We start from the raw sequence: 27685 nt of genomic DNA, 5'->3' as shown, positions 1-27685 counted from the left end.
AAGCAAGTATCATGCTATTAAGTCACTCAATGATGAGAATGGGTGAGCAAATATGACGTAATATCGGTTGCTCAATCAATGTGACGTTCATTAAAGATTATAGAATCGTTCAAGGCGCGTAGAAAGACCTTATATATGTACCTAGTAATTCGTTGTCGAATTCTCCTAATTATAACTGAGGGTGTTACTTCAAACCTCTCAGGTACTTTCCACACACGGGTTCACCCAAAAGCTTCACAAACTCTGATCATATTTGTCAAATCATAGCTAGACATCCAGCATACTTCTAATCTGCTGTGGGGGAGCCGATACAGAAACAGTACTATTAGTGCTTGCACCTTGTTCGGAATCAACTTGTGTCACCGAGCTAGCTTCAGAACTTCTTGTCCTCCCTGGATTATCTCTAAATCTTCCTTCGGTATCCAGATGCGGAGGATATAATATACCACCGGTCGTTCTCAATACCTCATTACTTCTCGTAGGAGTTTCGATATCTCTTTCATACCTAGTAGGTGACGAAAGATCTTCCATCTCCACCTCTCTTCCTGAATCCCTTGTTCTTGGGGCTCCACCTCCGACTTCAGCGACGTTGGCAGTTATCCTCTCTTGCATAGTGGCAATTTTGTTATCACCATGTAGCCTACTCCACCATCTCGGCTTCTTCGTGTATCCAATCTCTTCATCCGCTGCTACATCGCGAATCCGTCGCTGTCGAAGTAAATCACGATCCTCGTTCGGATTCACGTAGCCACCGATCTCGTAGACGAGCAGTATGAGAGCTATTGGTCCCCAACCTAAGGGATACATAACTTCCAATTTCGTTTGAATGTTGAGAGGAGATATTGGAAAACAAAATGAAATTGCAGCGATATATCCGATCATGATTAGAGAAAGCAAAAGAGTAAAGACAAATTTGGCTGGAGTGTGTTTAAAGACTGCAATGAAGCGGTTCCCAAACCCCTGTTCGTGGGATATATAGTGATATATCGAGTGTTGTAAGGAGTATATTGTCGTTAGCCATCCTCCAAAAAGAAGAAAGGCTGCGAGCTTGAACCGGACATCTGTTGCGGCCGGTGCAGCAATATCATTGCTCTGATCCAAATCTCGTTGCTTTTCGAACGAACCCCATGATCTCGGTATGACCAACAAGAAGTTCAACCAGAAGAAAAAATAGAAGACCAGAGGAATCACTAGTTCGATCTTCGTCCGCCTATCATCCTCCCTCAATGCGCGTCGGTTTTCAGGGATATCAAGCATTTGTCTCTCTTGCCAGCTACCCCAATGTCTTACACTCTCCCACACGGCTGCCATCGTTGCAGGTATCATCAAGAACCAGAAGAAGTTCGTTAAAGCGAACGGTAATTCTGGTAAAAAGTATCTGTCAACGTCGACAGTACTTATGCCGCTAATACCTCCACAAGTTCCAATTATAAGCATCCAATACCATTGCCATCTTCTACTTACTGCGCGGAATCGTTTTCGAGGAGATAAACTTGTTCGGCCGTGTTTTCGTAGGTTAATCAATGTGAACATAATACTGATCAGGAACAAGATTCCCATTGCGAGACCAATTTTGGACCGCGCTCCCATGGGTTCGATTGGTGAATAACATGATGTGCTGTTAAGAAATGTGCCATTTTGGAGTAAATGAGGGGTATATGGGTCGAAGAGAATGAAGCAGAGGGATCCATTGGAAAAAGTGCCATTGGAGTAAAAGGTATAGTTCCAATGTCTCAAGGTTGTAAGATTGAAATGCACTCCTTCGATGAAGGTGTCGCTGGCATTATCACCAGGTGGAAATGGTACAAGATCGCGACTATCCAAGGACGCCATCACGAAGGAACATTCAGTCTTTGGCAGATTGCTTCGAATAAGTATTCATGGGCCCGGGAGGTTCCTCTGGACGGTGGAACAGGAGAATCATTAGAAGCACATGGTATTAATAGACAATATCCAGAGGGTGTGAATTGTATTGTATTTAATAAGATAACAACAGTGTGGAATGTTGAAAAGTTATCAAGCAGACAATGCTTCTGGAAATGCCGAACATTCCGTCAATAAGCTTTCTAGCGGTAATCGCAGCTTCGTATTGTAGTTATAACGTTAATTCAAACCTTGAACAAATCGTGAAGACCTCGCCGGCTCGTTAGTAAGGTATTAAATTTGCATCGACTATATTTCCTCTGGTGAAGAGGGGAGTGAAGGGAGGAAGTTGATAAGAAGTATCGAAGCTCAAGCTTCACCAGAATAAGTTCTTCATGTGATCCGTGCATTCAAAAGTCTCCACAACGGCACCAAAAGCTCCACGACAGCTACTCACACTATGTACTGTAAATCATAGGTGTTCAGGGTCCTAGAGGTATCAGAGATATCAGATTGTTCAATGCACCAGCAGATGTGCAAAGGGAAAGAACCCAATTGAACAGTCAAGATGACATCCGCAGATGAAGAAAACTCCTATATCGATTACGAAACTTTCCTCTCGCCCACATTTTCCCCTTCAGCATTCGCAAACTCTCTTGTTCTGGGGACAAACAACCCTACCGATACACCCCTCGATCTCTCCACACCTCTCTCCCGTGTGCTATTCGATGCGCAAGAAATAAATACACATATTGATACCCTTACAACCAAAAGCGCCCTTCCCCTCCTATCACATACCCAAGATCAGACTGAATCGAGTCAGAGGATAGTACAAGAGATAGATTCGCAGGTCGCAAGTCTCAATGATGGATATAAACGACTTGAGAAGGAAGTTTTAGTACGATATGAAACTGCAGAGGAAGTCCAAACTGTCGCCAGTAGATTGTGGGAAACCGTAAGACTGGGGCGGGTAGTCACACGATGCTTGCAATTGGGGAGACAACTTGAGATTCAGCTGTCTGAAATCGGAAATACGGGTGCGCCTGTCAAGGTTCCGGGTGCAAAGGAGGACCATAAAGCTTTGGTGAGGTGTTCGAATACACTACTGGATATACGAGAATTTTTCCAGAAAAGTGGCCCTGGGGAAGAAGGTCACGGTTTAGAGAGAATAGAGGTTGTGCGGACGCTTCAGACATCGATTATCAACCCTGCAGAACGAGTCGTACTTTCCAGATCACAGCAACTTATTCGCGAATTTTCGATGAGCAATTTATCATCTAGCAGCAACAACACATCGACATATGCGCAGACCAGGGATACCAAAGAGCGCACAGATTCGGCTTTGAAAACTTTATACCTTCTATCCTCAACATCAGGACTTAACAGCAAGAACGCGAAGAAACTAAAATGGGAACCAGATCTCCTCGTTCAATCGCTTCAGGATTATCTCCGGACTGCTCTCACTAGCTCATTGGCATCTCTTTCTCGTGCTCTTGCTACGCTTCCTACACTCGATCGAACTCTTCTCGAGGTATCTGCTCGATGCCAAAATGTTTTGGCGCTGGAATCACTACTTGCATCTATACAGCCACCGGCGCACCCATACTTGCCCTCGGATGATATAGCTCCAGCCAATTTTCTCCAGCCTTTACTCACATCTTTAGAAACTGGTTCATTACCAAGTTATTTCTGGAGGACTTTAGCTGGTGGGCTGACCACAAAGGTACAAGAAATTATCAATAAAGGTGGTGTTAGCGCTAGAACATTAAGAAGCAATCGTAACAGTGTTAGGGATGCTATTCGGGAATGTGTCGTGAAAGGAAGCCGTGCACCAGCTGGAATAACTGCTTTGAAAGGCGAGAAAAAAGCAGATGCTAGCTGGGAACGAGAAGTAGCGGTAATGGTTGGAAGTGTTATGGGTCCATTAGGCCGCTGAAGCATATCATGTGTTCCACGGAATGATAATTGGTGCAGGTCAAGAGCCAAGGCGAATCTCTAGATCTCAAGATATCTGAGAAATACCCAGTATGCGTGTGGCTCTCAGAGCCCATGAACACCCGCAATGCTACTCGCCGTGCCTGTATTTTTAGGAGTACAGATGCCGTCGAGAAATGTCTGTCTGTGCCAGCCGAAGGTATGATGTGAGAGAAGGGGAAGAAATGTGCAGACTAGTGATATATACCATCAACATATGATTGAATGGGAACTACGCTGAAAAGCATTCACCCCTTGCATTATGACATAATCGCATCTTTCTGTGTTTCCCTAAGTAGTTCATATTCGCTTCTCTTTGTACAAAGTCAGATATATTCTAGTGAATGTTCCATACTGTCCCATTTCATGAGCTTTCTCCTAAGTGTGCAGAGCAATCGGTTGATTTGATAACATTGAGACACCGATCGCTAAAGCTCTTAGTATTCAGTTGACGTCTATACATTTTTAAAAAAAATTGATGCATTTTTAGGATCTGCCATCTAGTCTCATTCGCAGAGTTCACGGTCACTTTGATTGGCATGATAATCAGATTCATCAGTACTCAAAGATAAAACTTGTGCATTGAACTTAAAATGCGTATAATCACCATCGAAAACCGAGTGTAATCACAACTTTAAAGAATGAGCGAATTGAGTAGCTCAAGTGAGCAACTGGGAGAGACTCACATATGATCCGTAATGTAAGAATGTTCATATAAGAAGTAGAATATTGTCACGGAACCGACATGCCATCCACGCCTATTCTTACGATCATCTATATGATGGCCATGGCTTTCTGGAGTTTGAGAAATTTTTGAAAGGCATGTAAAGGCTGGACATTGACAAATGCTTAGTACATAATTCCCCCTCAATTTGATTCACTACTATCGGAGGCCCCATTTTTCCTTATTTAGTCTTGTACAGGAAACATATATAGACTCCTTCGGATTCTGTTGTCAGGCCCAGAGGGGCGCCCGCATCCGGTGACCGTGAGCAGTTGACAATGACAGACATCGTCGAGAAGTCAACGACGCACCTGCTCCTGTTTACTGCCACGCTTGAGGTAATTTAAGCTCTAGCTAAGGTACTGTTGTTGTTTGATGTATGTCACACATATTACTTCACTGTCATTTAATCTGTCGACATAAGTGTTGTCATTCGTTTGACTGATCCCGCTTCTCGACTACAGATCATTCATTGCCAATGACATGAGGCCGCGCCAAAGAGAACAACCCCATCTCACAGCATGTCATATCTTGATATTCCCAGGATTTTGACCAATCGACGGAATCCTTGTTTATGCATGCAGCTACAAAGAGGTAGAATGATAGAGTATCACAATATTTGATTGGATTGTAAGCGAACTGTGGGACGCAGCCAAAACCGGGTATATTTCGCAGTGTGGAGCGTTTAGGACACTTCCTCTAAACGTCGTGTTCTTGAAGAAGTGTGCCATTCCAGAAGTCTCCCACTCGCATCTTGACCTCTTTCTCAATTGCACTGCCCAAAACTTGAGCATAATATCCCATTCAATATGGATGACTCAACGTCCGCTGATAGCCAAATGACCGCTATTCAGCACATGCAAAGCTGGCTATCGGCTTGCGATGAACAACACACATGCAATGCTCTCACATCAGACCGGCCTTCTTGGCTTGTCGATACAGTGGAGTATTGTATCGTACCTGGAAGTAATCCAAATAATTATGTCGCACTCAGCTACACCTGGCAAGACAGTGCATCATCGGAAAACGAGGAGCCCTTTCGACTACTCGAGGATAACCTAAAGATCTTGACCCAGCCTGGTGCGTTGCGCAACGCCAGTCAATCACTACCAAAAGTTATTCTCGACGCCATGGAACTGACAACCCGTCTTGGTCAGAGATATCTTTGGGTGGATCGACTCTGCATCATCCAGGATCAAGAGATTGCAACAATATCTGAAGTTATGCGTATGGATCAGGTATATGCGGGGGCGTACGTGACTATAGTTGCTGCAGCGAAGTTTGGCCTTTTTGACAAACTGACTGCGACCCTGAGCGATCCCGGATTTAAAAATAAAAGGAAATTCAACGGACAGTCGTGGGAAATTCGTGCTCATTATTCATCAGTCGCCGATTCAAAATGGGCAGAGAGAGCTTGGACATATCAAGAAGCAATTCTCAGCAACCGTGTTATCTTTTTCTGCAATAGAACAGCTTTCTGGCAGTGCGAATGTGCAACATGGGATATGGGGTTTCTTTCTCCAGGAAAGGTTCTTGACGAGTCTACGTCAACCATGTCAGAATTTTCGCTCATGAGAAGTTTCTCAGTGCCATCATATCCTGATTTCGGTCTGTACATGGATCTCATTTGTCCATACAATGGACGCAAACTCACGGATGACAAAGATGGTCTCTCCGCATGCCTGGGTATCCTGAACCGTCTTGCTCCAAGCTTTCCAGGTGGATTTATGCACGGTCTACCAGCCCTTTTCCTTGACTACGCGCTTCTATGGCAGCCATTGAAAGACTGCTATAGAAGAACTAGCACATCTAAAAACGCTCGATACCTTCCATCCTGGGCATGGTGTGGATGGGAATGTTTCGTGGATCCTTGGAGTTTCCAAGCTAGCTTCTGTCTTGATAGCAACGATAGTTTACGGAAGGATAAAGCAGGCTCTTGGAAATTACAAAATCTTGTCACTTGGGAGGCCAGCTCCTCTGTAAGCGGATCTGATTGGCTCAAAGAGACAACTGATCAACTTTCAACGAATATTCCTCAATTATCAATCCCGGACGTACAACGAAAAGAGAAAAATATCACCGATCCCGACCGCAAACTCACCACACATAGTAGTATTTATAATGACATAGAATCAACATTTTTATCCTGCTTAACAGAACATGCATTTTTTCTTCCCTCGGCGACTTTAAGAATCGAGGACAATCAACCGCCTCTCAAACGCGGCATCATGCACGTATTCACGGAACCCATTCTGAATGAAAAGCCCCTGTCAAGTTTACCAAGCGTAATCGTTCTGCAAAATCAGAAAGGTGTGTTCTGTGGTTTGTTACGCATCACAGGAGATGCGGAGTATGAGCGAGGTACGCCCATGGAACTGGTTGCTATCTCGGAGGGTAGTGCCAGCCTCAAAGACATGGCGATGTGCTTTGAGGAGAAGGTTTTTCAAAATAGTCAATATTGCCACCCTGGTCCATTCAATGCCGAATATGATTCCGAAGGATGGTGGACTGGTGTATCGGGTGGCTCGTCTATATGGGGCAAGGAAAACTACGAGGTTATTATTGAAGGGGAGTACGAAGAGAACCTCATCCTCCCTGATGGCTGTTTATGTAAGGATTGCTTGTGCGAGGCGCATCTAGAAGGTAACGCAATTCGTGAGTTTTATAATGTTCTCTGGGTACGAAGAGAAAACGGAATTGCGCATAGAGTAGGCTGCGGGCGAATAATTAAAGACCGTTGGAGGCAAAATGATCCGGAAAAGACGAGAATTATTCTCAACTGAATACTACGAGCTGCTCGTCCGAAATTCTGGTGTTGAATAAATGATCTTGTTGCACAATGTAACGACGAGAACATTTATAAATGAGCAAAGATGAAGTAGAATCTAAAGATGTAAAAAGTCATAGCCCTTGGCTAATTTCCACTTCTCTAAAACAAGAACTATATAGGTTCACACCTCCTATATATCCCAATTCCGGTAATCTATATTAAAACTCACAACACAATAGTAATCCCTTTAAGGGGCGTAGACTCGATAAGACTCTATGATTTTGAGACAGATTGTATAGTATAGATTCTATAGTTGATAGACTAGAATCCTAGGAATATAAGAGTACAAAGCCTACGAATTCTAGGACATCGAAATAATTAAATGAAGTTCGAGCAACATGAGAGTGATTTGTCGAATAAAAAATGATATTGCAACTTTATAAAACAATCTTTTCACATCCCAAGTCCCCTCATTCTCGTCCGGAATTTACACTTATATATCCCATCCCATTCTAACCTCGCTTAATCATCATATTTTTATCATTGAGATTATCACCAAAATCGTTGCTATCATTGTTATCATTACTGTTACTCTTATCATTAATGTTATTTATGGCGTGTCATGCGGACATTTTTGTCCAAAACGATTTTAGATGATAATGATCAGATTATTTATATATCTGATAAAAAATTTCATCTAATAAAAATACTATTATCATCTGATTATTATTCTATTATTTTATTATTCTATTATTCTATTATTCTATTATTCTATTATTCTATATTCTATTATTCTATTATTCTATTATTCTATTATTCTATTATTCTATTATTCTATTATTCCTATTATTCTATTATTCTATTATTCTATTATTCTATTATTCTATTATTCTATTATTCTATTATTCTATTATTCTATTATTCTATTATTCTATTATTCTATTATTCTATTATTCTATTATTCTATTATTCTATTATTCTATAAAAAAAGGATTAGGGATTAAAGATAATAATAAGAATAATATAAATTTACTATAATTTAAAATTAGTATTAAAATTAGTATTAAAATTAGTAATTAGAATTAGTATTAGAATTAGTATTAGAATTAGTATTAGAATTAGTATTAGTATTAGAATTAGTATTAGAATTAGTATTAAATTAGAATTAAAATTAATATTAAAGTCAATATTAAAATAAAATTTAAATTTTTGATCTTCTTTTTATAAAGGATCTTAATAGAAATAATTATTCTAAAAAGATTTTTTAATTTTTTAATTTAAATGTATTTTATGATAGTTTAGTTTTTTTATAAAATAAAATATTAATTATTAAAATAAGATCTTTTATTTAATTTTAATATTTTTATGAAATTGAAAACTTTATTTAAGTTTTGTATTACTAAATCAAAAACTGTCATTTATTTAATTGTATTATTATTAAATTAAATTAAATTAAATTTTATTATAGATTAGATGATAGTAGGGTATTTTTATCAGATAATAGTAAAGTATTATATAATCATTTTAAATATCAGATAATAGCTTTCAAGATCGATTTATAGTATATCAGATGAATAAATCGTTTTGGACAAAAATGTCCGTATGACACGCCATAGTTATTGTTATCATCACTTTATCTCAACTCTCCCATCCCAACTCTCTACGCAACTGCTAATCATCTCCAAACCAAAACCTTACCAGTTCTAATCCTACAACAATAACATTTCCAGCCTCACTAAACCTCAAAAACGACACACTCGTCAAAATCCCAAAGAACCGCGCTCCGCATCCCTCAGAGCGTTGTTAATGGGTAAATGTGAAGTGACAATTTCGATGTCTATACAGTTATAGAGTCCTTTTATAAAGAGCTATCAATCTCATATTTTCCATTCCGCAACAAGGGGCTATAAAACAGAGAATATGGAATGAATCAGAAATGTGCAAGTACCTACCTAGGTAGATATAGTGAATACAGTGCAAGTATCTCCACCTCTCGAGATCAATATCGGAAACTCGAGTCGGAAGGTTTTGGTTATGAATCATGCTCTATTCCGAATTCCAAATTCCGTGCATATAAATTCTAACCCTACCCAACCTAGAGTACCAATCAAATACTCAAAACACAAAAACTTGTCACAGAATCCAGAATTTCCTTGCTATTATAAGGATATCAAGAATAGAATCGTAAAAGTATCCCGCCCTATCTTCGCCACCTCTCTGCTTATATCTAATAACACAGTAGGTTGAAGAATCACTGTCAATTTCTCCGCTTTTCTATGTATTATTATTCATTATTTTCTCCGTTAAGGACCCGGCGACAAGAGGTGTTAGCATCGATATGATCAGCACAGCACAGTATCATTAGAGCAGCAGGATATATTCATCAGCAGTAGAGTATGAGTCAGCAGCATCAGCAGCAGCAGCAGGATTATATTATCATCATTAGCATTATTAGCAGTATCATTAGCTATCAGCATTAGTATTATCATCATTCTTAGTATCATTATCATCATCATATTATCATCATATCATCAAATTATCATTGATTATCATTATCATCATTATCATTATCATTATCATCATCATTATTATCATTATCATTATCATCATCATCATCGTTATTCCCATTTTACCATCCCACTCTATCCCACCCCCCAAAAAGTTCACAACCTTTCCATCTTCACCTTAACTCTGAACTAACTTTCCAAACTCATTCTTGCTACCTACCTACCTAACAATCGTAACATTCATTCTCCTACCACACACACACACAAAATCTCAAATCCCAAATCCCAAATCTCAATCTTACCGCTAGAACAATATCCATCAAGATTGATTTCAACAAAAAACCCAAAAAGATAAAATTAGATGTATGGATATATATATAATACATATTATACATGATATAGGGTTAACTAAATAGATAACAAACAACGAATAATAAATACCCTAAAACATACTCGCCCAAATATAAATAGAAATTCTATTACAGAAAAAGAGCCCTACACAAAGAAGAAAACAAGAGGAAGGAAGGGGGATATGAGGGAGAGGAAAAGGGAAGAGGGAAGGGGAGAAGGGAAGAGGGAAGGGGAGAAGGGAAGCGGAAAGGGAGAATAGGGTGCAATATATTTCGTATATCTAAATACCTAGGTACTCATTGATTGATCAATTGCTATCGAATTGATTCGAAAATAATATATTAGTGAATACCTAGGAGGTAGCTTAAGATGTGTCGGTTAGTGCCTACGTGCCTAAGTAGGTATATAAACCCCCCTCTCCTTCCCCCCTTTCTACTCATCAACACTGAGAACCACGCGATCGAAAATTGGAACAGGAAGATCTCACACACTAACCCCATGATGCTCCCAAGATCTTGAACTCAAGCATCTTGCCTAGATAGATATACACCACTCCCCCCTTCACTAAAAAAGTAATAGAACCCCCATATTCCCCTACTCAACCCTTTACTTATTTTCCATTTTTTACTGTCAAAATTCTCTTCCTTCCTTCCTTCCTTCCTTCCTTCCACCTACCCACTATCCGCCGAGAAATATTCACCGTCATCGTCTTCTCATCGTTATCATCGCCATAATATTGAAACCCCATCGCCATCTAAAATCCCACCATACATTTACAAACCCCATACGAATATCGTACAATTTCTAAGCTCTGTAGAAAATGAATTTAGTTGTTGAACAGGAGCGCTAGGTTGCAGACCTTTGTATCTCTGGTTTGATTTTTTTTCAAGTTGTTGCAGTAGAAACAAGGCGATTGCGATGAATTTATAGCTGTCAAGATATTGATACCAGCGAGAACCATGCAGAAGATACTTGTTTGAAAGTGAATTCCTCGTTTTCCATAATCTGATTCAGGCTGGAAGAGCAATAATAAGTTACTCTGCTTCTGTGTGAATCATCTCGTACAAGATGACTCTATATCAACCCCTCAAAATCTATCCATCTCTATCCATCTCCACGCCAGCAAGGCGATAACAAAAGCCCTTCCCTAATATAATTCCAAACAACCAACTTCAACTTCAAATCCCACCAAGAATCTGGGACTTCAAAAACTATTTATGAGCCCGCACTGCCATATCGCATACCTCAACATCACACCTCACCACCATCCTCCCCTTATCTCTCCACCTGGTAGCCTGCTCATACACATACGCCGCTCCGATCAACTTCTCATCATCCCATCTTCTTCCTACGAAAGATATTCCAAGTCTATCACCAACCGTTAGTTTCATTTTCTCATTTTCAAACCATACCATCATACCCTCAGAGAGAGCAAAACACAAAAAAAAACATCAAAAACTCACGGAATCCCTGGTCCCACCTCCACCATCCCATTCTGTCTCACAACCTCCGTTTCCGGGGGATAAAATCCCATAGGTACACTCACCACCGGACAACCTCCCACATCCGCCGGTTCAACCGCCACATTTGTGGGTAGGACTATCATATCGCAATCGAATTTATCTAGTAATTTAGGTATTTGTCTTCCCATATGATTTCTTTCCACCATAGAATTTATATATTCTTCGCTATCTCTGGCATACTTTTTGCCGACTTCGAGAGCTGATTCGAAATGCCCGAGACCACGTTTCGTAGCTTCTTCAGCGGGAGTAGCGATTGAGTAGGTGATTACATCGGAGAGGGTGTATAGAGAATGAGGATTGGTAGAGAAGTAAGAGAGGATCTTTTTGATATCTTTAGGGGATGATTAGCATACATGGTTGTATGGATGGGGAATCGTAGATGTACTGTGGTATATATCTACTTTCAAAGCCATATCATATTCGTCACCCGTACATGAAGATCTATCGGTATCGAATGTTGAATATGAAGTTGGATCCACAAGGGTGGCTCCTAAGAATCTCATTGCATCGAGTGCGTTTTCGAAAAGATGGATGGTGGTGGGATCAACGTGCTTGAGAATATGGCGGGGTATCTTGTAGTGTTAGCATTCAAGCTGCAAAACACTCGCCGGCATATCTCACTGCGATTCGCACACCGTCCAACCTTCGAGAATTACAAGCTCCTGTGAAATCTGGGAATTTATTTGGCTTCCGGCAAAATATCGAATCTCGAGGATCGGAAATGGTGATAGGATCCTGCTCATCCTCACCTCTTTTATCTCAGCTAAGCAAAAGGACTTGGTCCGAACACTTACCTGCAATCACAGTCAACATAAGTGCTGCATCCTTGACGCTCCTTGCCAATATTCCTACAGTATCCTGACTTTCACTCGAAATATACATTCCATATCTCGAAGTCATTCCTACCGTCGGCTTTATTCCTACAACAGCAGATCTCTGCGCAGGTAATATGACGCTACCAGAAGTCTATAGTTTCAAGGTTCAGTTTACGCGTTCACATCTGATTTGCGTCTTTCAAACTTAAATGGGAAATGACAAACCTCAGTCCCTAGAGCAGCAGCGCAAAGTCCCAAAGCAGTTCCAACAGCACTGCCGGATGATGAACCTTTAGGATGTTGATCTTTATGATAGACACCTAAACACTGACCACCTACAGAAGACCAACCAGGAGTACATCGATTATTGGCCCATTGGGAGCCATTTGCAACTCCTAATATGATCGCACCTTGTTCACGAAGTTTAATAATTGTTGTTGCTTCAATACTTGGGATAGCTTCGAGGAATCCGGTGCAGCCAACTTCATGAGGTGAGAATTTGCTTAACCTCAACAAATTTAAACTTACAGGTAGTCTTGAGGCCATCGGTCGTGAATAACAAATTCTTTATCAAGACTGGTACTCCATGGAGACTTCCTTGAGCCAAGCCGCGAGACCGTTCTTCATCCTTTTCTCTAGCAACGTCAATGGCTTTTCGATTGATCTCACTGACAACATGGACAATTGAATTGATTTGCTCGATACGCTTGATGTAAGTCTTCATTATCGTTAGTGATACGACAAAGAAGTCATTATGGGCATCAACGAGCCCTAATAAGCTGTTCACTTGAGAAACTTCCTTTTTTTAAACCATCCAATATCTCGGTGATTGATATTTGATCAAGCTTCATGGTGGGTATTTTTTGACGACGGGAAACCAAACAGAATCGGAAAGGGTCAAAAATAGACTTGAAATCACACATAATGAGAATATCAACAAATTTAGAAGAACAACTCGAGATTTTTGATTTCGTCGACTTGGTGTAATGTATCACGAGAGTGAGTCGTTTGTAATTGGTGGTATTGGCAATGATATCATCATTTCTCGCAGTTCAGTCGTCAAATGGCGTTCAATTTTCACGCGGCAAGAACGCATTTTGGCTGGCGATTGCCCCCGGCTATTATACGTGATCGAAGTGGTATATGGCGACTCCTACATCTTCTTGAAAATAACATCTCTTTCTCTACAATTCATTCTCCCTCATTGTTTTCAATTAGCTCTTCACCTACTTGGATTGTGACGGCTGCGGTGAACAATGTTGATTGAAAAAGTCCACATGAGGATACTCGTGTGTAATTTCGACAATTCTTCACAATTATTGGTACGCTATAGTGAGCGGATCCAATCTTCGAGACTGTCCAAGTATTCCATTCAGCCGAGGCAGTACCCATGGGACAATCAATTCTGAGTTCACGATGATTATTTCAAACGCGACTTATTACGTCCTGTCCCTTCCCATCTCATCTCGATGCTTTGCATCCTCCTCGGTTCAAAGACAAAGTCGATTTCTGCTTGAGACGTACGTTTTTGGCGTTGTCATCGCATAGAAATGCGTGAGAAGATTCCCAACAATGTGTCAAGCCAATGATTCGTACGGCATTGATGGATGCTCAAAGCCACATACGCATATATATTGGACTTGGTATTACTCGTCAGCGATTATGAGTTTTCATGGAGTAATTATCGAGTAATGATCGAGTAATGATCGAGTAAGAAAATGGGATGGATTGAGTTCGTGCGGTTTGTTATGTATCAGCTAACAACCTCAACGATAGGCTAAACTTAAGTCCGATCCGGCATCGGGATTCGCCTTGGCTTTTTAGTGCTTCAGACGATGCAACGGACAAGCCAACCCATGCAGGTGTAGTAGGTAGATGCGTGGATGTTACATAATCAATCAATTTTCAAATTCCAGCAAAATATCACGAGAACCCGACACACATAAATCAAATTGATTGTGGCTTACATTATCATGGTCGTACAGCACACATGACTGATAATGAACATCAAAATTGTTGGATGAAATTGATATCTAGGTATCCTTTTCACTGCCGTGTTCGTATTGAAATTTCCACACATCCACCACATCCACATTGAATGAATGAATGCTCACAGCTTCTTCTCATGCAACATCTTCACATGCCGAGATGTCCCGAATTAAAACTTCGATTACCCTAACATAGAAGGTCTAGCAGCTCTCGTTCTTTCGAGCCTTCCTGACTAGGGAGCTGCTAGAAGAAAGGCTTTACTCGATCAAAACACATCATAGGTCATTTTAAGGGTTCAAAGCATGTCCCGACCGCTTGTTCCTAACGCCAGGGGAAAAGAAAATCTTTATTTATGGAGCTCTAGACGGAGCTAGTGGCTTTTTCATCTGGATCCAGGATTGGAGTCATTGGTCAGATACGAATTAAGCTTGGTCGTATTAGGATCAAGTCTATCAACCCTTCGGATTGGTGGTTGAGCAGAAAGATAAGGGATTCTCGATGGATTCTCGATGTTCATGATAACGATTTTGGCGTGGGGACATCTACATCTTCGGATTCTTCCACCGTGGCATAGCTACGGACAGTCATGGTACGGTATCATACGGAAATGCACTCCACATTACAGTAAGCCTATCGTAGTTGGGTTCTTTCTATTTATGTTAATCAAATGTCCTTATATCTCCATCTTCCCTTTCCCCAGATTTGAAAAAGTTCTTCAAATTCTAGAAATTCACTTGAACAAAGAAAGTTCCCCCCTTCATTTCCCTTATCAGTCATTCCAATCATTCTCGAATCTTTCTTATCTATCCCACCTCTTATCCCCCACGATAAGAGTCATTCCAGTGGATATTCTCTCGAATCATACCTCAATATATCTTCAATTCGTTCTAAAGAACATCTTCATCCTTTATTTTCCATTATCACATTACAAAGGTCTTCAATATGACGACTACATACCCATATCCAACCCCTTCCGCCACCCCACCCCACGATTCTCCATTACAACCTACAGTCCTCGTCTCCTCGAGAGCAGTCATCTTTGACGAGAATGACAATCTCATTGTCTCGCCTGCAACCATCACAATCTCACCCTCGACCGGCAAGATTATATCCATCTTACCTACCGTTCTCCCACCCTCTAGTTTTCCACCAAACACAATTTATGTCGACCACACTCCTCATCTGATCCTTCCGGGATTAGTCGATGCACATGTTCATCTTAATGAGCCGGGTCGAACCGAGTGGGAAGGTTTCAATACCGGTACCAAAGCTGCTGCATCAGGTGGTGTCACAACAGTCATTGATATGCCATTGAATGCAATCCCACCAACTACAACCATTAATGGATTACAAGAAAAGATTAAGGCTGCACAAGGTCAATGCTGGGTTGACGTTGGATTCTATGGTGGAATTATACCTGGTAATGCTGAGGAGTTGCTTCCGCTTGTTGAAGCGGGTGTCAGGGGCTTCAAGGGCTTCCTCATAGAGAGTGGCGTATGTATCTCCTCACCAATCATAGTTGCAGTAACTAACAAAAGTAATAGGTCGATGAATTCCCTGCCGTCTCTTCCGATGATATAGCCCTCGTTCTCAAGACACTCAAAGATGCTTCTACAACTCTCATGTTCCATGCGGAAATGATTCCACCAATAACAGCCTCCGTAGGTGATGACGTCCAAATATCCCTCCCACCTCTCCAACCATCAGGACCTCTGACAGCATACGATACATTCCTATCCTCCCGCCCTCCATCTTTCGAAACATACGCGATTGATCAAATCCTCTCGCTTGCCCATCTCGCTCCTTCTCTTCATCTTCACATCGTACACCTTTCCGCCATTGAAGCTATCCCTCTCCTCCGCGCCGCTCGTTCATCTGGCATAAACATTACCGCGGAGACTTGTTTCCACTACCTCGCTCTTGCATCTGAAGATGTATCCGAAGGTGACACCCGTCATAAATGCTGCCCACCTATTCGTTCTTCAGCCAACCGTGATGGCCTCTGGAACGAACTCTCACACCCGGAATCCGTCATCAAAACTATCGTTAGCGATCACAGCCCATGTACTCCTGAACTCAAACTCCTACCCGAGCATTTATCCCATGGCTGTGGCGCCATGCGCGACGATGCTAAAGGAGTGAATGGTGCATTATTGAAAGATCAAGAAGCCAAAGAAAAGGGTGATTTTTTCGCCTCTTGGGGAGGTATCTCTTCGGTTGGACTCGGTCTTCCAATTCTCTGGACAGAAGCCACATCTCCTTCTCGCGCTGCATCTTCTTCTTCGATCGATATCCTTGATATCGTGAGGCTATGCGCTGTGAATACGGCCAAGCAAGTCGGACTTCAACATCGCAAAGGAGCGCTGAGACCAGGGTTAGATGCGGATATTTGTATCTTTGAAGATAATCACGAGTGGCTTGTAGGCAGAGAAGAATTGCTTTTTAGAAACAAAGTCAGTCCGTATACCGGAAAGACTATGAAGGGGAGAGTAAAGGAAACATGGGTTAGGGGAACTAAGGTTTATGAAAGGGGGGTCGGAGATATGAATGGAATGGTAGTTAGGAAGGAAGGTCCTGTTGGAAGGTTGCTTTTGGAAAAGAGAACTGTTTAACTTAAGTTTTAGATGAAGGAGTACTTGGAATTGGTAGGTGCTCAAGGTGTAACGATTTATGATATAATTTGGAAGTTGTTGGTATGGCATGGCATGGTATTGGTATGGGATATAATTGCATGTATGGATGAATGGTATGAAGGAAAACTTGCATGTCGATTTAGCTTAAGTTGGTTGCATATATTTTATGATTATGAAATAGATTTTATGGCATGGATAATTAGCATGTGTATTGGGCCATTTTTCCCATTCATACGTTCAATTTCTCTTCGTGGGTTGGAAATGTACTGTGTAGGCCCGGGGGACCTTTGATTGTGGCTGGGCTCAAATGTGGCGTAAGGACGAAGCTAAGCCTAACATAGTTTGGCTTCAAACGGGACTCCGGAAGAGAAGGGGACAACATAATTCATCATTCTTCAATTATTCTTCATCCACCAACTTACTTAAACTTTTAAACTTCCAATTCTACATACCTATATATACTTAATCTATTACTCGAAATATATCATTTTTAATCCGAATCCAATTTCATTCTCAATCATAAGACAACGTACTCAAGGTTCTGCTACGAAAATCAAGCCAAGTCAATAACCCCTATCATCACATAAGCCTCCAACCATCCACGTGCATCACAATGTCAGACTTTCTACCAACCGTACCGATCTTTCAACCTCCTACCACATCAGCTACAGAATACAAAATTACCACGCCTGCTACCACTGACCCCTCTCTTGCCCACGCATCCATATCCGAGAATCCGATTCTGCACCCCCGAAAATTCGATCTAGAAAGTGACACCGAACTATACCTCCATGAAAACCGCGTGATTCCTCGTCTATTCTTCTACGAGCCTGAAGGAGAATTGCAAATCTCGAGGTTGAAGATGTTGAAAGAGGGTTATTTTGTGGGACATCCGAGGACATTGGTTTTTAGTGTTGCTGGGGCCGTGGCTCCCGTAAAACGTGATGCTCTTCAGAATTTGGATCTCGCGTTTGGATTCCCTTCTGCTTCTTCTTCTTCGGGGTCCAGAGATACGGAGGAAAAGTATAGAGCAGCGTATTCGGTGCATTTTGGACCGAAATCAAGGTATAATACTACGGGTAAAGTGAAAGAGGCGGGGAGCAAAATAGAGATGCAGAAGATTGCCGAGTTGGCGGCTGCGTGTGAGGCATTGGAATTTGTGGAGCTGGAGTGTAAGATGAGGGTTAAGGGGTTTGAGGATGTTAGTGGAGAGATTGCTGCTGGAGGATTGGTGGTAGGTGTTACGAGTAGTACGAATTTGTGGTATGGCATTACGGAACATATTGTAGGTTTATTTTTCTTCCGTCTTGTGTGAAGATACGGGATGCGGAGGGTAAATAGAGGTTGTCATATCCGGTTAGGCACTTTGGTTACATTGATCAAGACCATACGTCAAGCCTTCCCTTCCCCACATATCCTCCCTCTCCCACCCCTTCAAAACCAACCCATCGAACACTTGACAGGTCAAAACTAACAACCCCACAGTACAAATGGAAACGTAACAACTTCCACAACTCAAAAGGCGACAAAGTAGTAGGCGAAGACCTATGGAGAAGAATCGATGAATGCATGAATCGATTCGAATTCAATCAGACGAGAGTCGCTTGGTTGTTATGTGAAAAGGAGGATAATGAAGCCGAGGAGGCTGCTCAGAAAAAGGTTGACGAAACTCTGTGAGGGACGGACAGTGGGTGCTGAGTGAGGACTTTTGTTTGAGCGAGGATAGAAAGGGGGATAGATGAATAGGGGAACCGGGAGGAAACGGGTTGTAGTGACGCAGATCATTGTGTATGTATGATGTATATATAGGTACCTAGGTATGTATTTATCACGGGACTTCAAAGATTTCCTCGCGTAAAGTCCTGAATTTGGAAATTTTCAGATAGAATGATGTAGCGTTTAGGAAAATTCAATAAGTCATCGCAATCGTACAAGCGACCAAGTCACAAATAATATAAGCTATAAGAGACTTTCCTCCTAGATTACCCATCACCTAATTCCATATCTCGAAATCGTTTCCTTCAAATGCAGAGTCGCCTTATACCCGCCATCATCATTTCCGGCCAATCTTCCATTCCCCCATGCTATATATCATAAAGTAGGTAGGTAATCAATCTATTCCATCCACCAAAGTCAACAATTGAAATGCGGCTTTCTGGTAGGTATGAAGATTTGCATTTCAGTATTCAAGAGAAATTTCCGCGTCAAGCATGATAACGTTAGCCGTGGCGTTTGGGGAACTTGTTGTTGGTATACGACGGCTATTGTGAGTGTTTTCGATGAAATTTTGGGATTTGGGGATGCGGAATGTTGTGGCTGAGAATAGGGATGTGAGTAAGATGGGAAGGAGGGGTAGTACATGCTGTGCTGTAGTGCTGTGGAGGTCTTAAGGTAGGAAGTACTTGGGAGAATGAAAACGAATTGAGAAGGTGGTATAGGTAACAAATTTGGTCAACGAGAATAAGGAGGGTATAATGATGAGGGATTCAGGAAGAGCTAAGCGGTGATTTGGTAGGAGCACATCAAGTGATTTAATCCAAAAGCGGTATTGAGAATGGGATTTATGAGAACTTCAAAACTCCGACTGCTTGTTTGGAATGCCTCAGTATTTGATGAAGTTTTTATAATAATCGTTTCATCTATCATTGTGAGTGATAATTCGTTTCTTGAGAAAATATGAATTTGGATAGAAAGGGCAAGTGCTGATGAAGGTACTTCCTACCTCTTGAACGCTACTGCGCTCCTGCTGTCTTCTTTTTTTGCTGAAAAGCTCAGCAGCAACCGACGGGCGTAAACAAAATGATGCGTAGAGATTTTGAGACAAGTTTCTTTACACAATCAACGATATCAAACACGATTTTGGATCCCCATCATTCAGTATCTCGAATTGACTTAACGCAACGCAATCAAGAAAACGATTAATTCTACCTCATCAGCAGCCACAAAAAACTATGACCACTAGTGTACATGTCAACGGGACAGCCCCCGTCAGCCGCCGAGAAAAACTCTACCAAGAGCTCATTCACCGCAAAGCCGTTCTAACCGATTTTCAACACTTGCCCACTGTAGTATACGACTGGCAAACTGCCGAGGGGCCCTATCTTCCACACATATATCAAAGACTTGGCGATCGCGAGGGAAGATCCAACGGGGTTCCCAAGAACCTCATGGAGATGAGAATTACACGGCAAAGACATCTCATGGCGTCGAACTCGGCCATGCCGCTGATCGCCCCATATGAAGTATTCTATCCCGGCGATCTCGTCTACAATGTGCGCTATACCATATCCGCCGCTCTGGAATATTTGAATCCCGACGGAACACAGATTGAACCGCTACTGGTTCATGGTCCGGATGCACATAGTGTTGTTATTAGGACTACGTATTCGACGCCTCCACGCACGGCGATTCATAATATTCCGCATACGGCACCCGGAGGGTTGTATTCGTGGGATAATATTAGTACTAAAGCGGTGCAGACTATGTTGTATGCGCATGGGATGATTTTGTTTGGGGCTGATGGGAAGAGGAGAGAAGTGCCGTTGGAGGATGAGGTTGTGAGGGAGTTGATGGGGGATGTTGAGGCGTGTGTGAGGGAGAGTGTTGGGGATACGTGGAGGCTTGGAGATAATACTATTGGGTGTGCGTCGGAGGAAGATAAGTTAGATACGGAAATTGGTTTTCGATCGAGATGATGGAGAGGGATTGTTGTTGGTGGGGAATGTGATGGATATGTTTATGAGGGTTGAGAGAGGAGGTAGCTGAAGTTTTGATATGGTTATATCGCTTTGCTGGTAGTCAAGGAGATGGAGAGGAAGAAAGAGAATTTCCTGATACAGGTTTGATATGATAATCAATGACGAGGGAGCTTGGAAGTTGACGACAGACACTCTTTAATTATTATTGAATTGCATTAATTCATTCGTGGAGGAAGGTCTACAATAGCTAGAAGTAGGCATACAATATAACTAATGCTATTCCTTGGCAGCTATAGTGTTTCCCTACAAATGTTCTTTTTGACACCTGGTTCTCTTTTCTTGCCAGAATTTCCGCTCCATAGCAAACCCGTACATTTTAAGAGTCGCCAGAAACCAGGTCATTCTTTAACACTTCATCCAGATTCTTTCTCAAATATTTCTAAGTGAATGCAAATCGAAAACACAGATTTGTGCTAGATAGTAGCTCTCTTTGCCAATCTGATAAAAGGACATCCAAAATCAGGCGACATGGTCGTCAAAACCTCCTGTGCATCTTCATAAAATTCATCCGAATCTTCCTCGTCGAGTTCTCCATGTACTAATAATCCCGATTCCATGGCACTCTCTAGACTTCTGTGCTCTGCTGCACCCTCATTAATAACGTTTAGTAGATCTTCGAAAGCACTCAGTAATTTATCTGTAACCCCAGATCTCTTTCGTAACCTGGTGACGAAATCCCCAAACACGTAACTTTTGTCAAATTTGATCCTCAGGTGGTTGGTAGAAGCAAGAATGGATATAGTATCCAAATCTGCATATTGAGCCACGAGTTCAAGAAGGTGGGGTCCCTTTAAGCGAGGACATTCGCTATATTCATACCAGCGATCGAGGAGTAATTGGAGGACATTGTGGTTGTTATGTATTATGGCGGTGGTAAGTGGTTTACGACCAGCTTTTGATGTTACGTTGATGTTAGCTCCATATTCCAAGAGTAGCATCGCGTGACTGGCGCTGTTACCACGGGCAACTTGTAGTAGTGGCGTAACGCCATCGACATTGCCAGCTTCAATGTCTGCGTTGAAATCGAGTAGAGTTTTAAGTAATAAAGGATCTGAAGCATTTCGCGCCGCGCGATTCAAAGGACTGCCGAATTTGATACCGTTTGGAAGGACAGGATCCGGATAAGCTCCAGCTTCGAGAAGTAGTCTAACACACACGGTATGATTCTGGTTCGATGCTAATGTAATGGGTGTGTTTAGTTTGTGGTCTATGTTGTTGGGATCGGCGCCATAACTCAATAATGTTATCAATGAGCGTTCATCTCCTCGAGCTGCTGCCCATTCAAGCGCAGTACGGCCCGTTGCATCATGAACATCAATTTGACTGGGATTTCGTAGGATCTCTTCTTCCAAATCTTTCATTGACAATCTCAGAACTATCTTGTGAATGGCGGCGAAATTTTGGTTCTCCACAAAATCACTACTGGCACCCAGCAGTCTCAGAATCTCAATGATCCTCTCGGATATTCCACCACGAAGAATAACATCACAAGCCTTGTCACTAGGGCATTCATCATTGAGAGATATTGGTCTAGAATAGAAGATTAGTCGGAACTCTTTGGGACTTTCTCCGCCTAAAGAATGAAACGGCATACTTATAATCAGCGTCGGCACCAGCGGACAATGAAAACCGGCAAGTCTCATACTGTTGACCATACAATGCCCACTGTGTTTGAGAATTAGTAAAAACAGGTTGTCAAGCGTAGTTTCAACTCACGCGAAGTAAAGAATATCCCCGAGTAGTACTAACATCACGAGGTGATGCCATTCCGCTCATGAACAAAATTTTCAGTCCTTCAATGTTACCTTCCAGAGCAAAACTGACACACTGGGCGGAATCGGGAACTCGCCTTAGGGTGGTTAGAGACATTTGTGGTCCAGCATTCGATTGGTATCCCAACTGGAGACGAATTATCTGAGACCAACAAAAGCCCAAGGGAAACCAGTATTAGAAGCTCATATGAGGGGATTGTGATTTCTTGCATGTGGCAGTATCACATTTCTGACTAAGAAGAGGCATTCCAGCATATCTGACGAAGAGTTGACCGAGGATGCGATCCATGAATCCAGGTGTGCTAGATTTTGTTTGGGAGTGACATGCACATAGACAGCCCGCACGACAAATGCTCGCGTATTGGGTGAGCCGAACGCCCACGGCTTCGGGACGGCTGGGCATCTTTGGCGGTCTCTCTTTACTGACTGATCTAGATAAGCGTCTTCGAGACGCTGGGGGACCCATATTGTAAGAAGGGCCAACTTGAAGAAATTGACTGTTTTGGATCTGAGTTGACTGAGTCTTCAGCATTTCCTCAACTCGACTAATCCTCTCGTCAACCTGTTGATATGTGTGATTGAGTGTCTCCTCAACATTTTCATGGTGGGAGGTTATGTCACGAAGAAACTCCTCCCAGGAAGTGCTTTGTGCTTGGGCAGTTTGTTTAGTGACTGTAGACAATGTCTCGAGATCGAGACGGACATGCATCATCTCCCGCCTGGGATCCAGATTAGCTTGTGTGTCTATCTGCTCATTGCGGCTTCAAGATGCCACGAAGGAATTTATGCATACGAGTTAGAAGCCCCGAGAATAACATTGAAACTAGATTTGATTTCTCTTATCTCTTCCTGTAGACTTTGTATCTTGGATTGTTCTTTTTGCCAAAGGCGTATTTGGAAAATGATGACTCCATTCTTGGTTGTTAATGCGGTGAGACGGTCGATGATTGTCTTTAACTCCTTCAATTTTAGCTCCGCCCTCTGCAAAATCTTCGGAATAGATATCGTGTCTGTTCGTGAGATCTGAACAGAGGATTTTGATCGTTCTTCAACGACTCTACCTACCTGATAAAGAACTACTTCAATGTCGGATATTTCGTTGCTCAGTGCGTGGAGCCTACCAGGCAATTGCTTGCAAAGCGCTCGCAGTTCTGATAAGGCTGAACCAATCTGTCCTGCGAGCGCAGCAACAGCTATCACGCTCGCAGTTACTGACAGTGGATCCATATCGAAATCCCGTTTGACTTGTCCTTTGAATCATGTCAAGAAAGAAGGGATTTCAAGTGAGGCAGACCAATTCCATTGCAACCATTATCTCTTCACGGATAACAAGGTACAGTATTTTACGGTCACACCGGTTTAATAGGGTTGCAATGTGGTCTGAATCGGGGTTTGGGCTATCTATGCGACGACCAGATGGCGAGGCTTTGATTTGAGGGCCATGATATGCATCTTTTAGAAATCGCCTCGGTATTTATGCAAGTTTACCGGTATCTTAATCCAGATTGAGAAAGAAAGCTACCTCCTATATAAACCATACCCAATAATAATCAATTTGGAAACCTCCATTATATCCGGGGCGCCTGCAGAACCAATAAGCATTCAACTCATTATCCTGGACGTCTCATATAAACCGATCGCGGACCAGCCAATAACCATTACCGAGACCTACGTATAGTTTGCATCTACCTTCTGGATAAATCAAATAATGATTAAAATGCATCCAATTTCAAAAATGAGTGCAACAGAAGAATTCGGGAGAAAAATACGAGAGAAGCACTTTAGCTTCAACAAACAATATCACCCACTGAACCATGGCTCGTTCGGAGCATTTCCAAAAAGTGTGCGCGACCATCAGCGCATGTTGCAAGACGAGATAGAATCATACCCAGATACATTTTTACGATACACCTATCCTGAACTTCTAGGCGAGTCTCGCCGCGCCATTGCGCCTCTTCTTGGGGTGGAAGCAGACGAAGTTGTGTTCGTGCCAAACGCTACTACGGGCATCAATACCGTTTTAAGAAATCTCGTGTATGAGACGGGTGATGCAGTTGTTTATTTCAGCACTATCTATGGGGCATGTGAGAAGACCCTTCAATCTATCTGTGACACCTCACATGTCGGATTGGAGATGTTTCGTGTTGAAATTGATTATCCCATCGAAGATGAGGATATTATCTCCAAATTCTCAGGTGCTGTTGAACAGTTGCGCAGCAATGGGAGGAATATCAAGGTAGCCATTTTTGATACGGTGGTAACTTTACCAGGCGTAACATTCCCCTGGGAAGGGATGGTGAAAGTATGTAAAGATCTAGGTGTATTAAGTCTCATCGATGGTGCTCACGGAATCGGGCACATTGATCTCTCGCACTTAGGACAGGTTGGACCAGACTTTTTCGTCAGTAATTGTTACAAGTATGACTCAAACTCCAGCAAAGTATCATTTACCTATAATTGACCCTGAACAGGTGGCTTTATGTTCCTCGTGGATGCGCTGTATTACATGTACCGATCCGAAACCAGGAACTCATACGAACCACGCTACCTACATCTAAATCTTTTCAGTTGGCTAAAGATTCTCCCAAACCAAACTACTTTGTTGAAATATTTCAAAAAGTTTCAACGATTGACCCCACCCCATACATCTGTATCCCTGAAGCATTGAGATTCCGACAAGGAGTCTGTGGTGGAGAAGAAAAAGTCCGCTCTTATTGTCGTACCATCGCGTTGACAGGAGGTCAAAGAATGGCGGAAATTCTCCACACGGAAATTTTGGAGAATCATTCAGGTTCCATAAACAAGTCTTGTTTCGTCAATGTCCGTTTGCCTTTACGGATTGTGCAGACTTCCATCAAAGTTTCTGCTGAATCCGAGACTGAGCACTTCTCAATAAGTTCCTCAGATGCCCCTCACATTGCTAAGTGGATCGAAGAAACTTTCATCAAGGAATATGATACGATGATTATTACCAAGTATTATTCAGGGGGCTTACGGGCGAGAATTAGTGGTCAAATATATCTTGAAATGGCAGACTTCGAATGGGCAGCACAAAGACTGAAGGATCTCTGCTCAAGGGTCGAGCGAGATGATTGGAAGCGGGTTTGATTAAATGGAAAGCAGCATGGCAAGAGTAAGCGGTGAACCGCAGCTTTGGATCTCTGGTTAATATCTTTCAATTGCATGACTGCTGCACATGAGAATATATTGATAGCTACTCCTTAAGAACCAAAGCTGTGGTTCACATATAATCATTGCGTGGCAGCCAGAACAACAATTTCCTCGTTATTCCATACTAAAGAATCAGCCAAACAATATTGCATGACATGTTTTTTATGACTTGCAAACATCGCCATTGCACGCCCTACAGTAATATCCCAATCAGGGAACCACACTCTACCAATAGATGCATGGCCACCTTCACAAACTCTGTTGATTTCCAATCCCCCATCCCTCTTGCGATCTTCCAGTTGCTGGTATTGTGATTTTTCCCATTTCTACAACCACAGGAATAACCGTGGAAAGTAGTCTGGCCTGCCGGTCTGACATCTGATACATAGTTGTGATAAATATGTACAGTTGCAAATTTGTATTGTATTAATAGGTAAGGAGAACTATTACATGAATATCGCAAGCCACAAACAAATCCCGGTACTAGAACATGCAAATTTCATTAAGCAGTCCCCGTTTCCCCACTCATTTCACTTTCTTTCAAAGTGACTTGCTCTTCTTTTTTTCCGCATCCGCCTCTGCTAGAGCTTTCTCGATAGTCGTCCACTTCAGATCCGGATACCTATCATTATCAATAGGATCCAATTTTCCTTTTCCAGAGACCATATTTTCCACATACTGCATCCCCTGCCAAGGAGGGAATACCTGCGTTTCCTCTCCCCCGATCACGAACTTTAGGATCGAAATAAAAACCCGAAGGAATCCAACACTTCCTGTCCACATCGGTTTATACTCCTCACCACGAACCTTAGTGACAACAGCAGCCAAATCTTTTGCATTGACCGAGCTACCCGCAATACGTAAGAATTTTGGTGTTGGATTTGGATCCGCAGCTACAGCAGCTGTATAAGCAGCTACGTCTGGAATCATCGTGTAATCTAGTTTCTGATCCACGCTTCCAAAATAGAAAATTCGGTGCCATTTGTCGTTGATAACTGGCATTTGACCAGTTGTGAGAAGTTCCATGAAGCCACCATTCAGCACACTCGTCCAGCGAATTCCCGATGCATCAAGCTTGGTGTGAAATTCACGACGAAGATCGAGATTTCTGTTGGATCCCGGCGTGCACTTGGTGAAATCCAAAGCGAAATCAGACGGAATAAATCGCTGTACATCCGCAGCAACAGAAGCCTCGAGGAGTCTTCCCTGAACGCCTAGCATAACTTCTCTGAGACCCTGAAGTGCTGAAACGACTGTTGTGGCACCTGAGACGGCTTTTAAGATAGCTGGACCATCGTTCATGTCGACTTCTACTATATCGACGCCAGCGTCTTGTAATTTTTGGGTGCGGGATGCTGCGGTGCCGGGACGTACAAGAGCTTTGACAGCTACATTTCTCCTGCGTAGATCAAGGGCAATTTGAGAGCCCAGATTACCTGCTGCACCTGCAACGGCGACGAAGCTTGACATCTTGTCGTGATGACTTCGGTAAAATAAAGTTATTCAATTGGGAAAACTTGTGAATGTTGCAATGATTGAAGCTAGCACACAATGAAAATGAAAACCGTTTCGAATCCGATCAAGAAAGATGAATTGAATATTAACTTGCCAGTAAATCGAGAAATCGCAGAGCTTTTGAACACTTCAACCAGCAGCTTGAAAGTTAACTCCTAGTGGTTGGGTATCACCACAAATGCGATGAAATACATGTTGATGAGCCCAGGATTACCAATCTCCAAACTCGCAAGTAACTAGAGAGCGAAGGCGCGAGATGGCAATATGCTACCGGATAAACTCCTGCGATCGATCCTACGCTAAACCCTTTTGAATTAAGG

The 27685-nt window shown here is 42.2% G+C and overlaps 10 protein-coding genes across 10 annotated transcripts; 6 read left to right on the top strand and 4 right to left on the bottom strand.

Moving 5' to 3' along the window:
- Nucleotides 1-267: 267 nt before the first annotated feature.
- EAE98_000116 (uncharacterized protein) lies at nucleotides 268-1833 on the bottom strand (the record flags this gene model as incomplete). Its single annotated transcript, XM_038947734.1, has 1 exon — nucleotides 268-1833. One exon carries the CDS (start codon nucleotides 1831-1833, stop codon nucleotides 268-270), a length of 1566 nt encoding a protein of 521 aa, XP_038815411.1.
- A 598-nt stretch (nucleotides 1834-2431) lies between these two features.
- EAE98_000115 (uncharacterized protein) lies at nucleotides 2432-3799 on the top strand (the record flags this gene model as incomplete). The annotated part of the gene is made up of 1 exon (XM_038947733.1): nucleotides 2432-3799. One exon carries the CDS (start codon nucleotides 2432-2434, stop codon nucleotides 3797-3799), a length of 1368 nt encoding a protein of 455 aa, XP_038815410.1.
- A 1571-nt stretch (nucleotides 3800-5370) lies between these two features.
- On the top strand, nucleotides 5371-7344 carry EAE98_000114 (uncharacterized protein; the record flags this gene model as incomplete). The annotated part of the gene is made up of 1 exon (XM_038947732.1): nucleotides 5371-7344. The coding sequence occupies one exon, from the start codon at nucleotides 5371-5373 to the stop codon at nucleotides 7342-7344; it is 1974 nt and encodes a 657-aa protein (XP_038815409.1).
- A 3874-nt stretch (nucleotides 7345-11218) lies between these two features.
- Nucleotides 11219-13450, bottom strand: EAE98_000113 (uncharacterized protein; the record flags this gene model as incomplete). The annotated part of the gene is given in 8 exon segments (XM_038947731.1): nucleotides 11219-11557; nucleotides 11653-12043; nucleotides 12098-12284; nucleotides 12334-12461; nucleotides 12507-12678; nucleotides 12753-13009; nucleotides 13056-13298; nucleotides 13315-13450. The coding sequence occupies 8 exon segments, from the start codon at nucleotides 13448-13450 to the stop codon at nucleotides 11401-11403; spliced, it is 1671 nt and encodes a 556-aa protein (XP_038815408.1). The 3' UTR covers nucleotides 11219-11400.
- Nucleotides 13451-15458: 2008 nt separating this feature from the next.
- EAE98_000112 (uncharacterized protein) lies at nucleotides 15459-17128 on the top strand (the record flags this gene model as incomplete). The annotated part of the gene is made up of 2 exons (XM_038947730.1): nucleotides 15459-16010; nucleotides 16061-17128. 2 exons carry the CDS (start codon nucleotides 15459-15461, stop codon nucleotides 17126-17128), a joined length of 1620 nt encoding a protein of 539 aa, XP_038815407.1.
- A 634-nt stretch (nucleotides 17129-17762) lies between these two features.
- Nucleotides 17763-18826, top strand: EAE98_000111 (uncharacterized protein; the record flags this gene model as incomplete). Its single annotated transcript, XM_038947729.1, has 2 exons — nucleotides 17763-18434; nucleotides 18635-18826. The coding sequence occupies 2 exons, from the start codon at nucleotides 17763-17765 to the stop codon at nucleotides 18824-18826; spliced, it is 864 nt and encodes a 287-aa protein (XP_038815406.1).
- Nucleotides 18827-20100: 1274 nt separating this feature from the next.
- On the top strand, nucleotides 20101-20844 carry EAE98_000110 (uncharacterized protein; the record flags this gene model as incomplete). Its single annotated transcript, XM_038947728.1, has 1 exon — nucleotides 20101-20844. One exon carries the CDS (start codon nucleotides 20101-20103, stop codon nucleotides 20842-20844), a length of 744 nt encoding a protein of 247 aa, XP_038815405.1.
- Nucleotides 20845-21320: 476 nt separating this feature from the next.
- Nucleotides 21321-23906, bottom strand: EAE98_000109 (uncharacterized protein; the record flags this gene model as incomplete). Its single annotated transcript, XM_038947727.1, has 5 exons — nucleotides 21321-22437; nucleotides 22502-22572; nucleotides 22624-22806; nucleotides 22942-23398; nucleotides 23473-23906. The coding sequence occupies 5 exons, from the start codon at nucleotides 23904-23906 to the stop codon at nucleotides 21321-21323; spliced, it is 2262 nt and encodes a 753-aa protein (XP_038815404.1).
- Nucleotides 23907-24414: 508 nt separating this feature from the next.
- Nucleotides 24415-25787, top strand: EAE98_000108 (uncharacterized protein; the record flags this gene model as incomplete). Its single annotated transcript, XM_038947726.1, has 2 exons — nucleotides 24415-25097; nucleotides 25151-25787. 2 exons carry the CDS (start codon nucleotides 24415-24417, stop codon nucleotides 25785-25787), a joined length of 1320 nt encoding a protein of 439 aa, XP_038815403.1.
- Nucleotides 25788-26390: 603 nt separating this feature from the next.
- Nucleotides 26391-27320, bottom strand: EAE98_000107 (uncharacterized protein; the record flags this gene model as incomplete). Its single annotated transcript, XM_038947725.1, has 1 exon — nucleotides 26391-27320. The coding sequence occupies one exon, from the start codon at nucleotides 27318-27320 to the stop codon at nucleotides 26391-26393; it is 930 nt and encodes a 309-aa protein (XP_038815402.1).
- Nucleotides 27321-27685: the final 365 nt, after the last annotated feature.

The sequence above is a fragment of the Botrytis deweyae genome (assembly GCF_014898535.1).
Source record: "Botrytis deweyae strain B1 chromosome Unknown BDEW_001, whole genome shotgun sequence".
NCBI classification, from domain to species: domain Eukaryota; kingdom Fungi; phylum Ascomycota; class Leotiomycetes; order Helotiales; family Sclerotiniaceae; genus Botrytis; species Botrytis deweyae.
The sequence above is the reverse complement of the archived record's forward strand: the minus strand, read 5'-3'. Positions and strand labels throughout refer to the sequence as shown.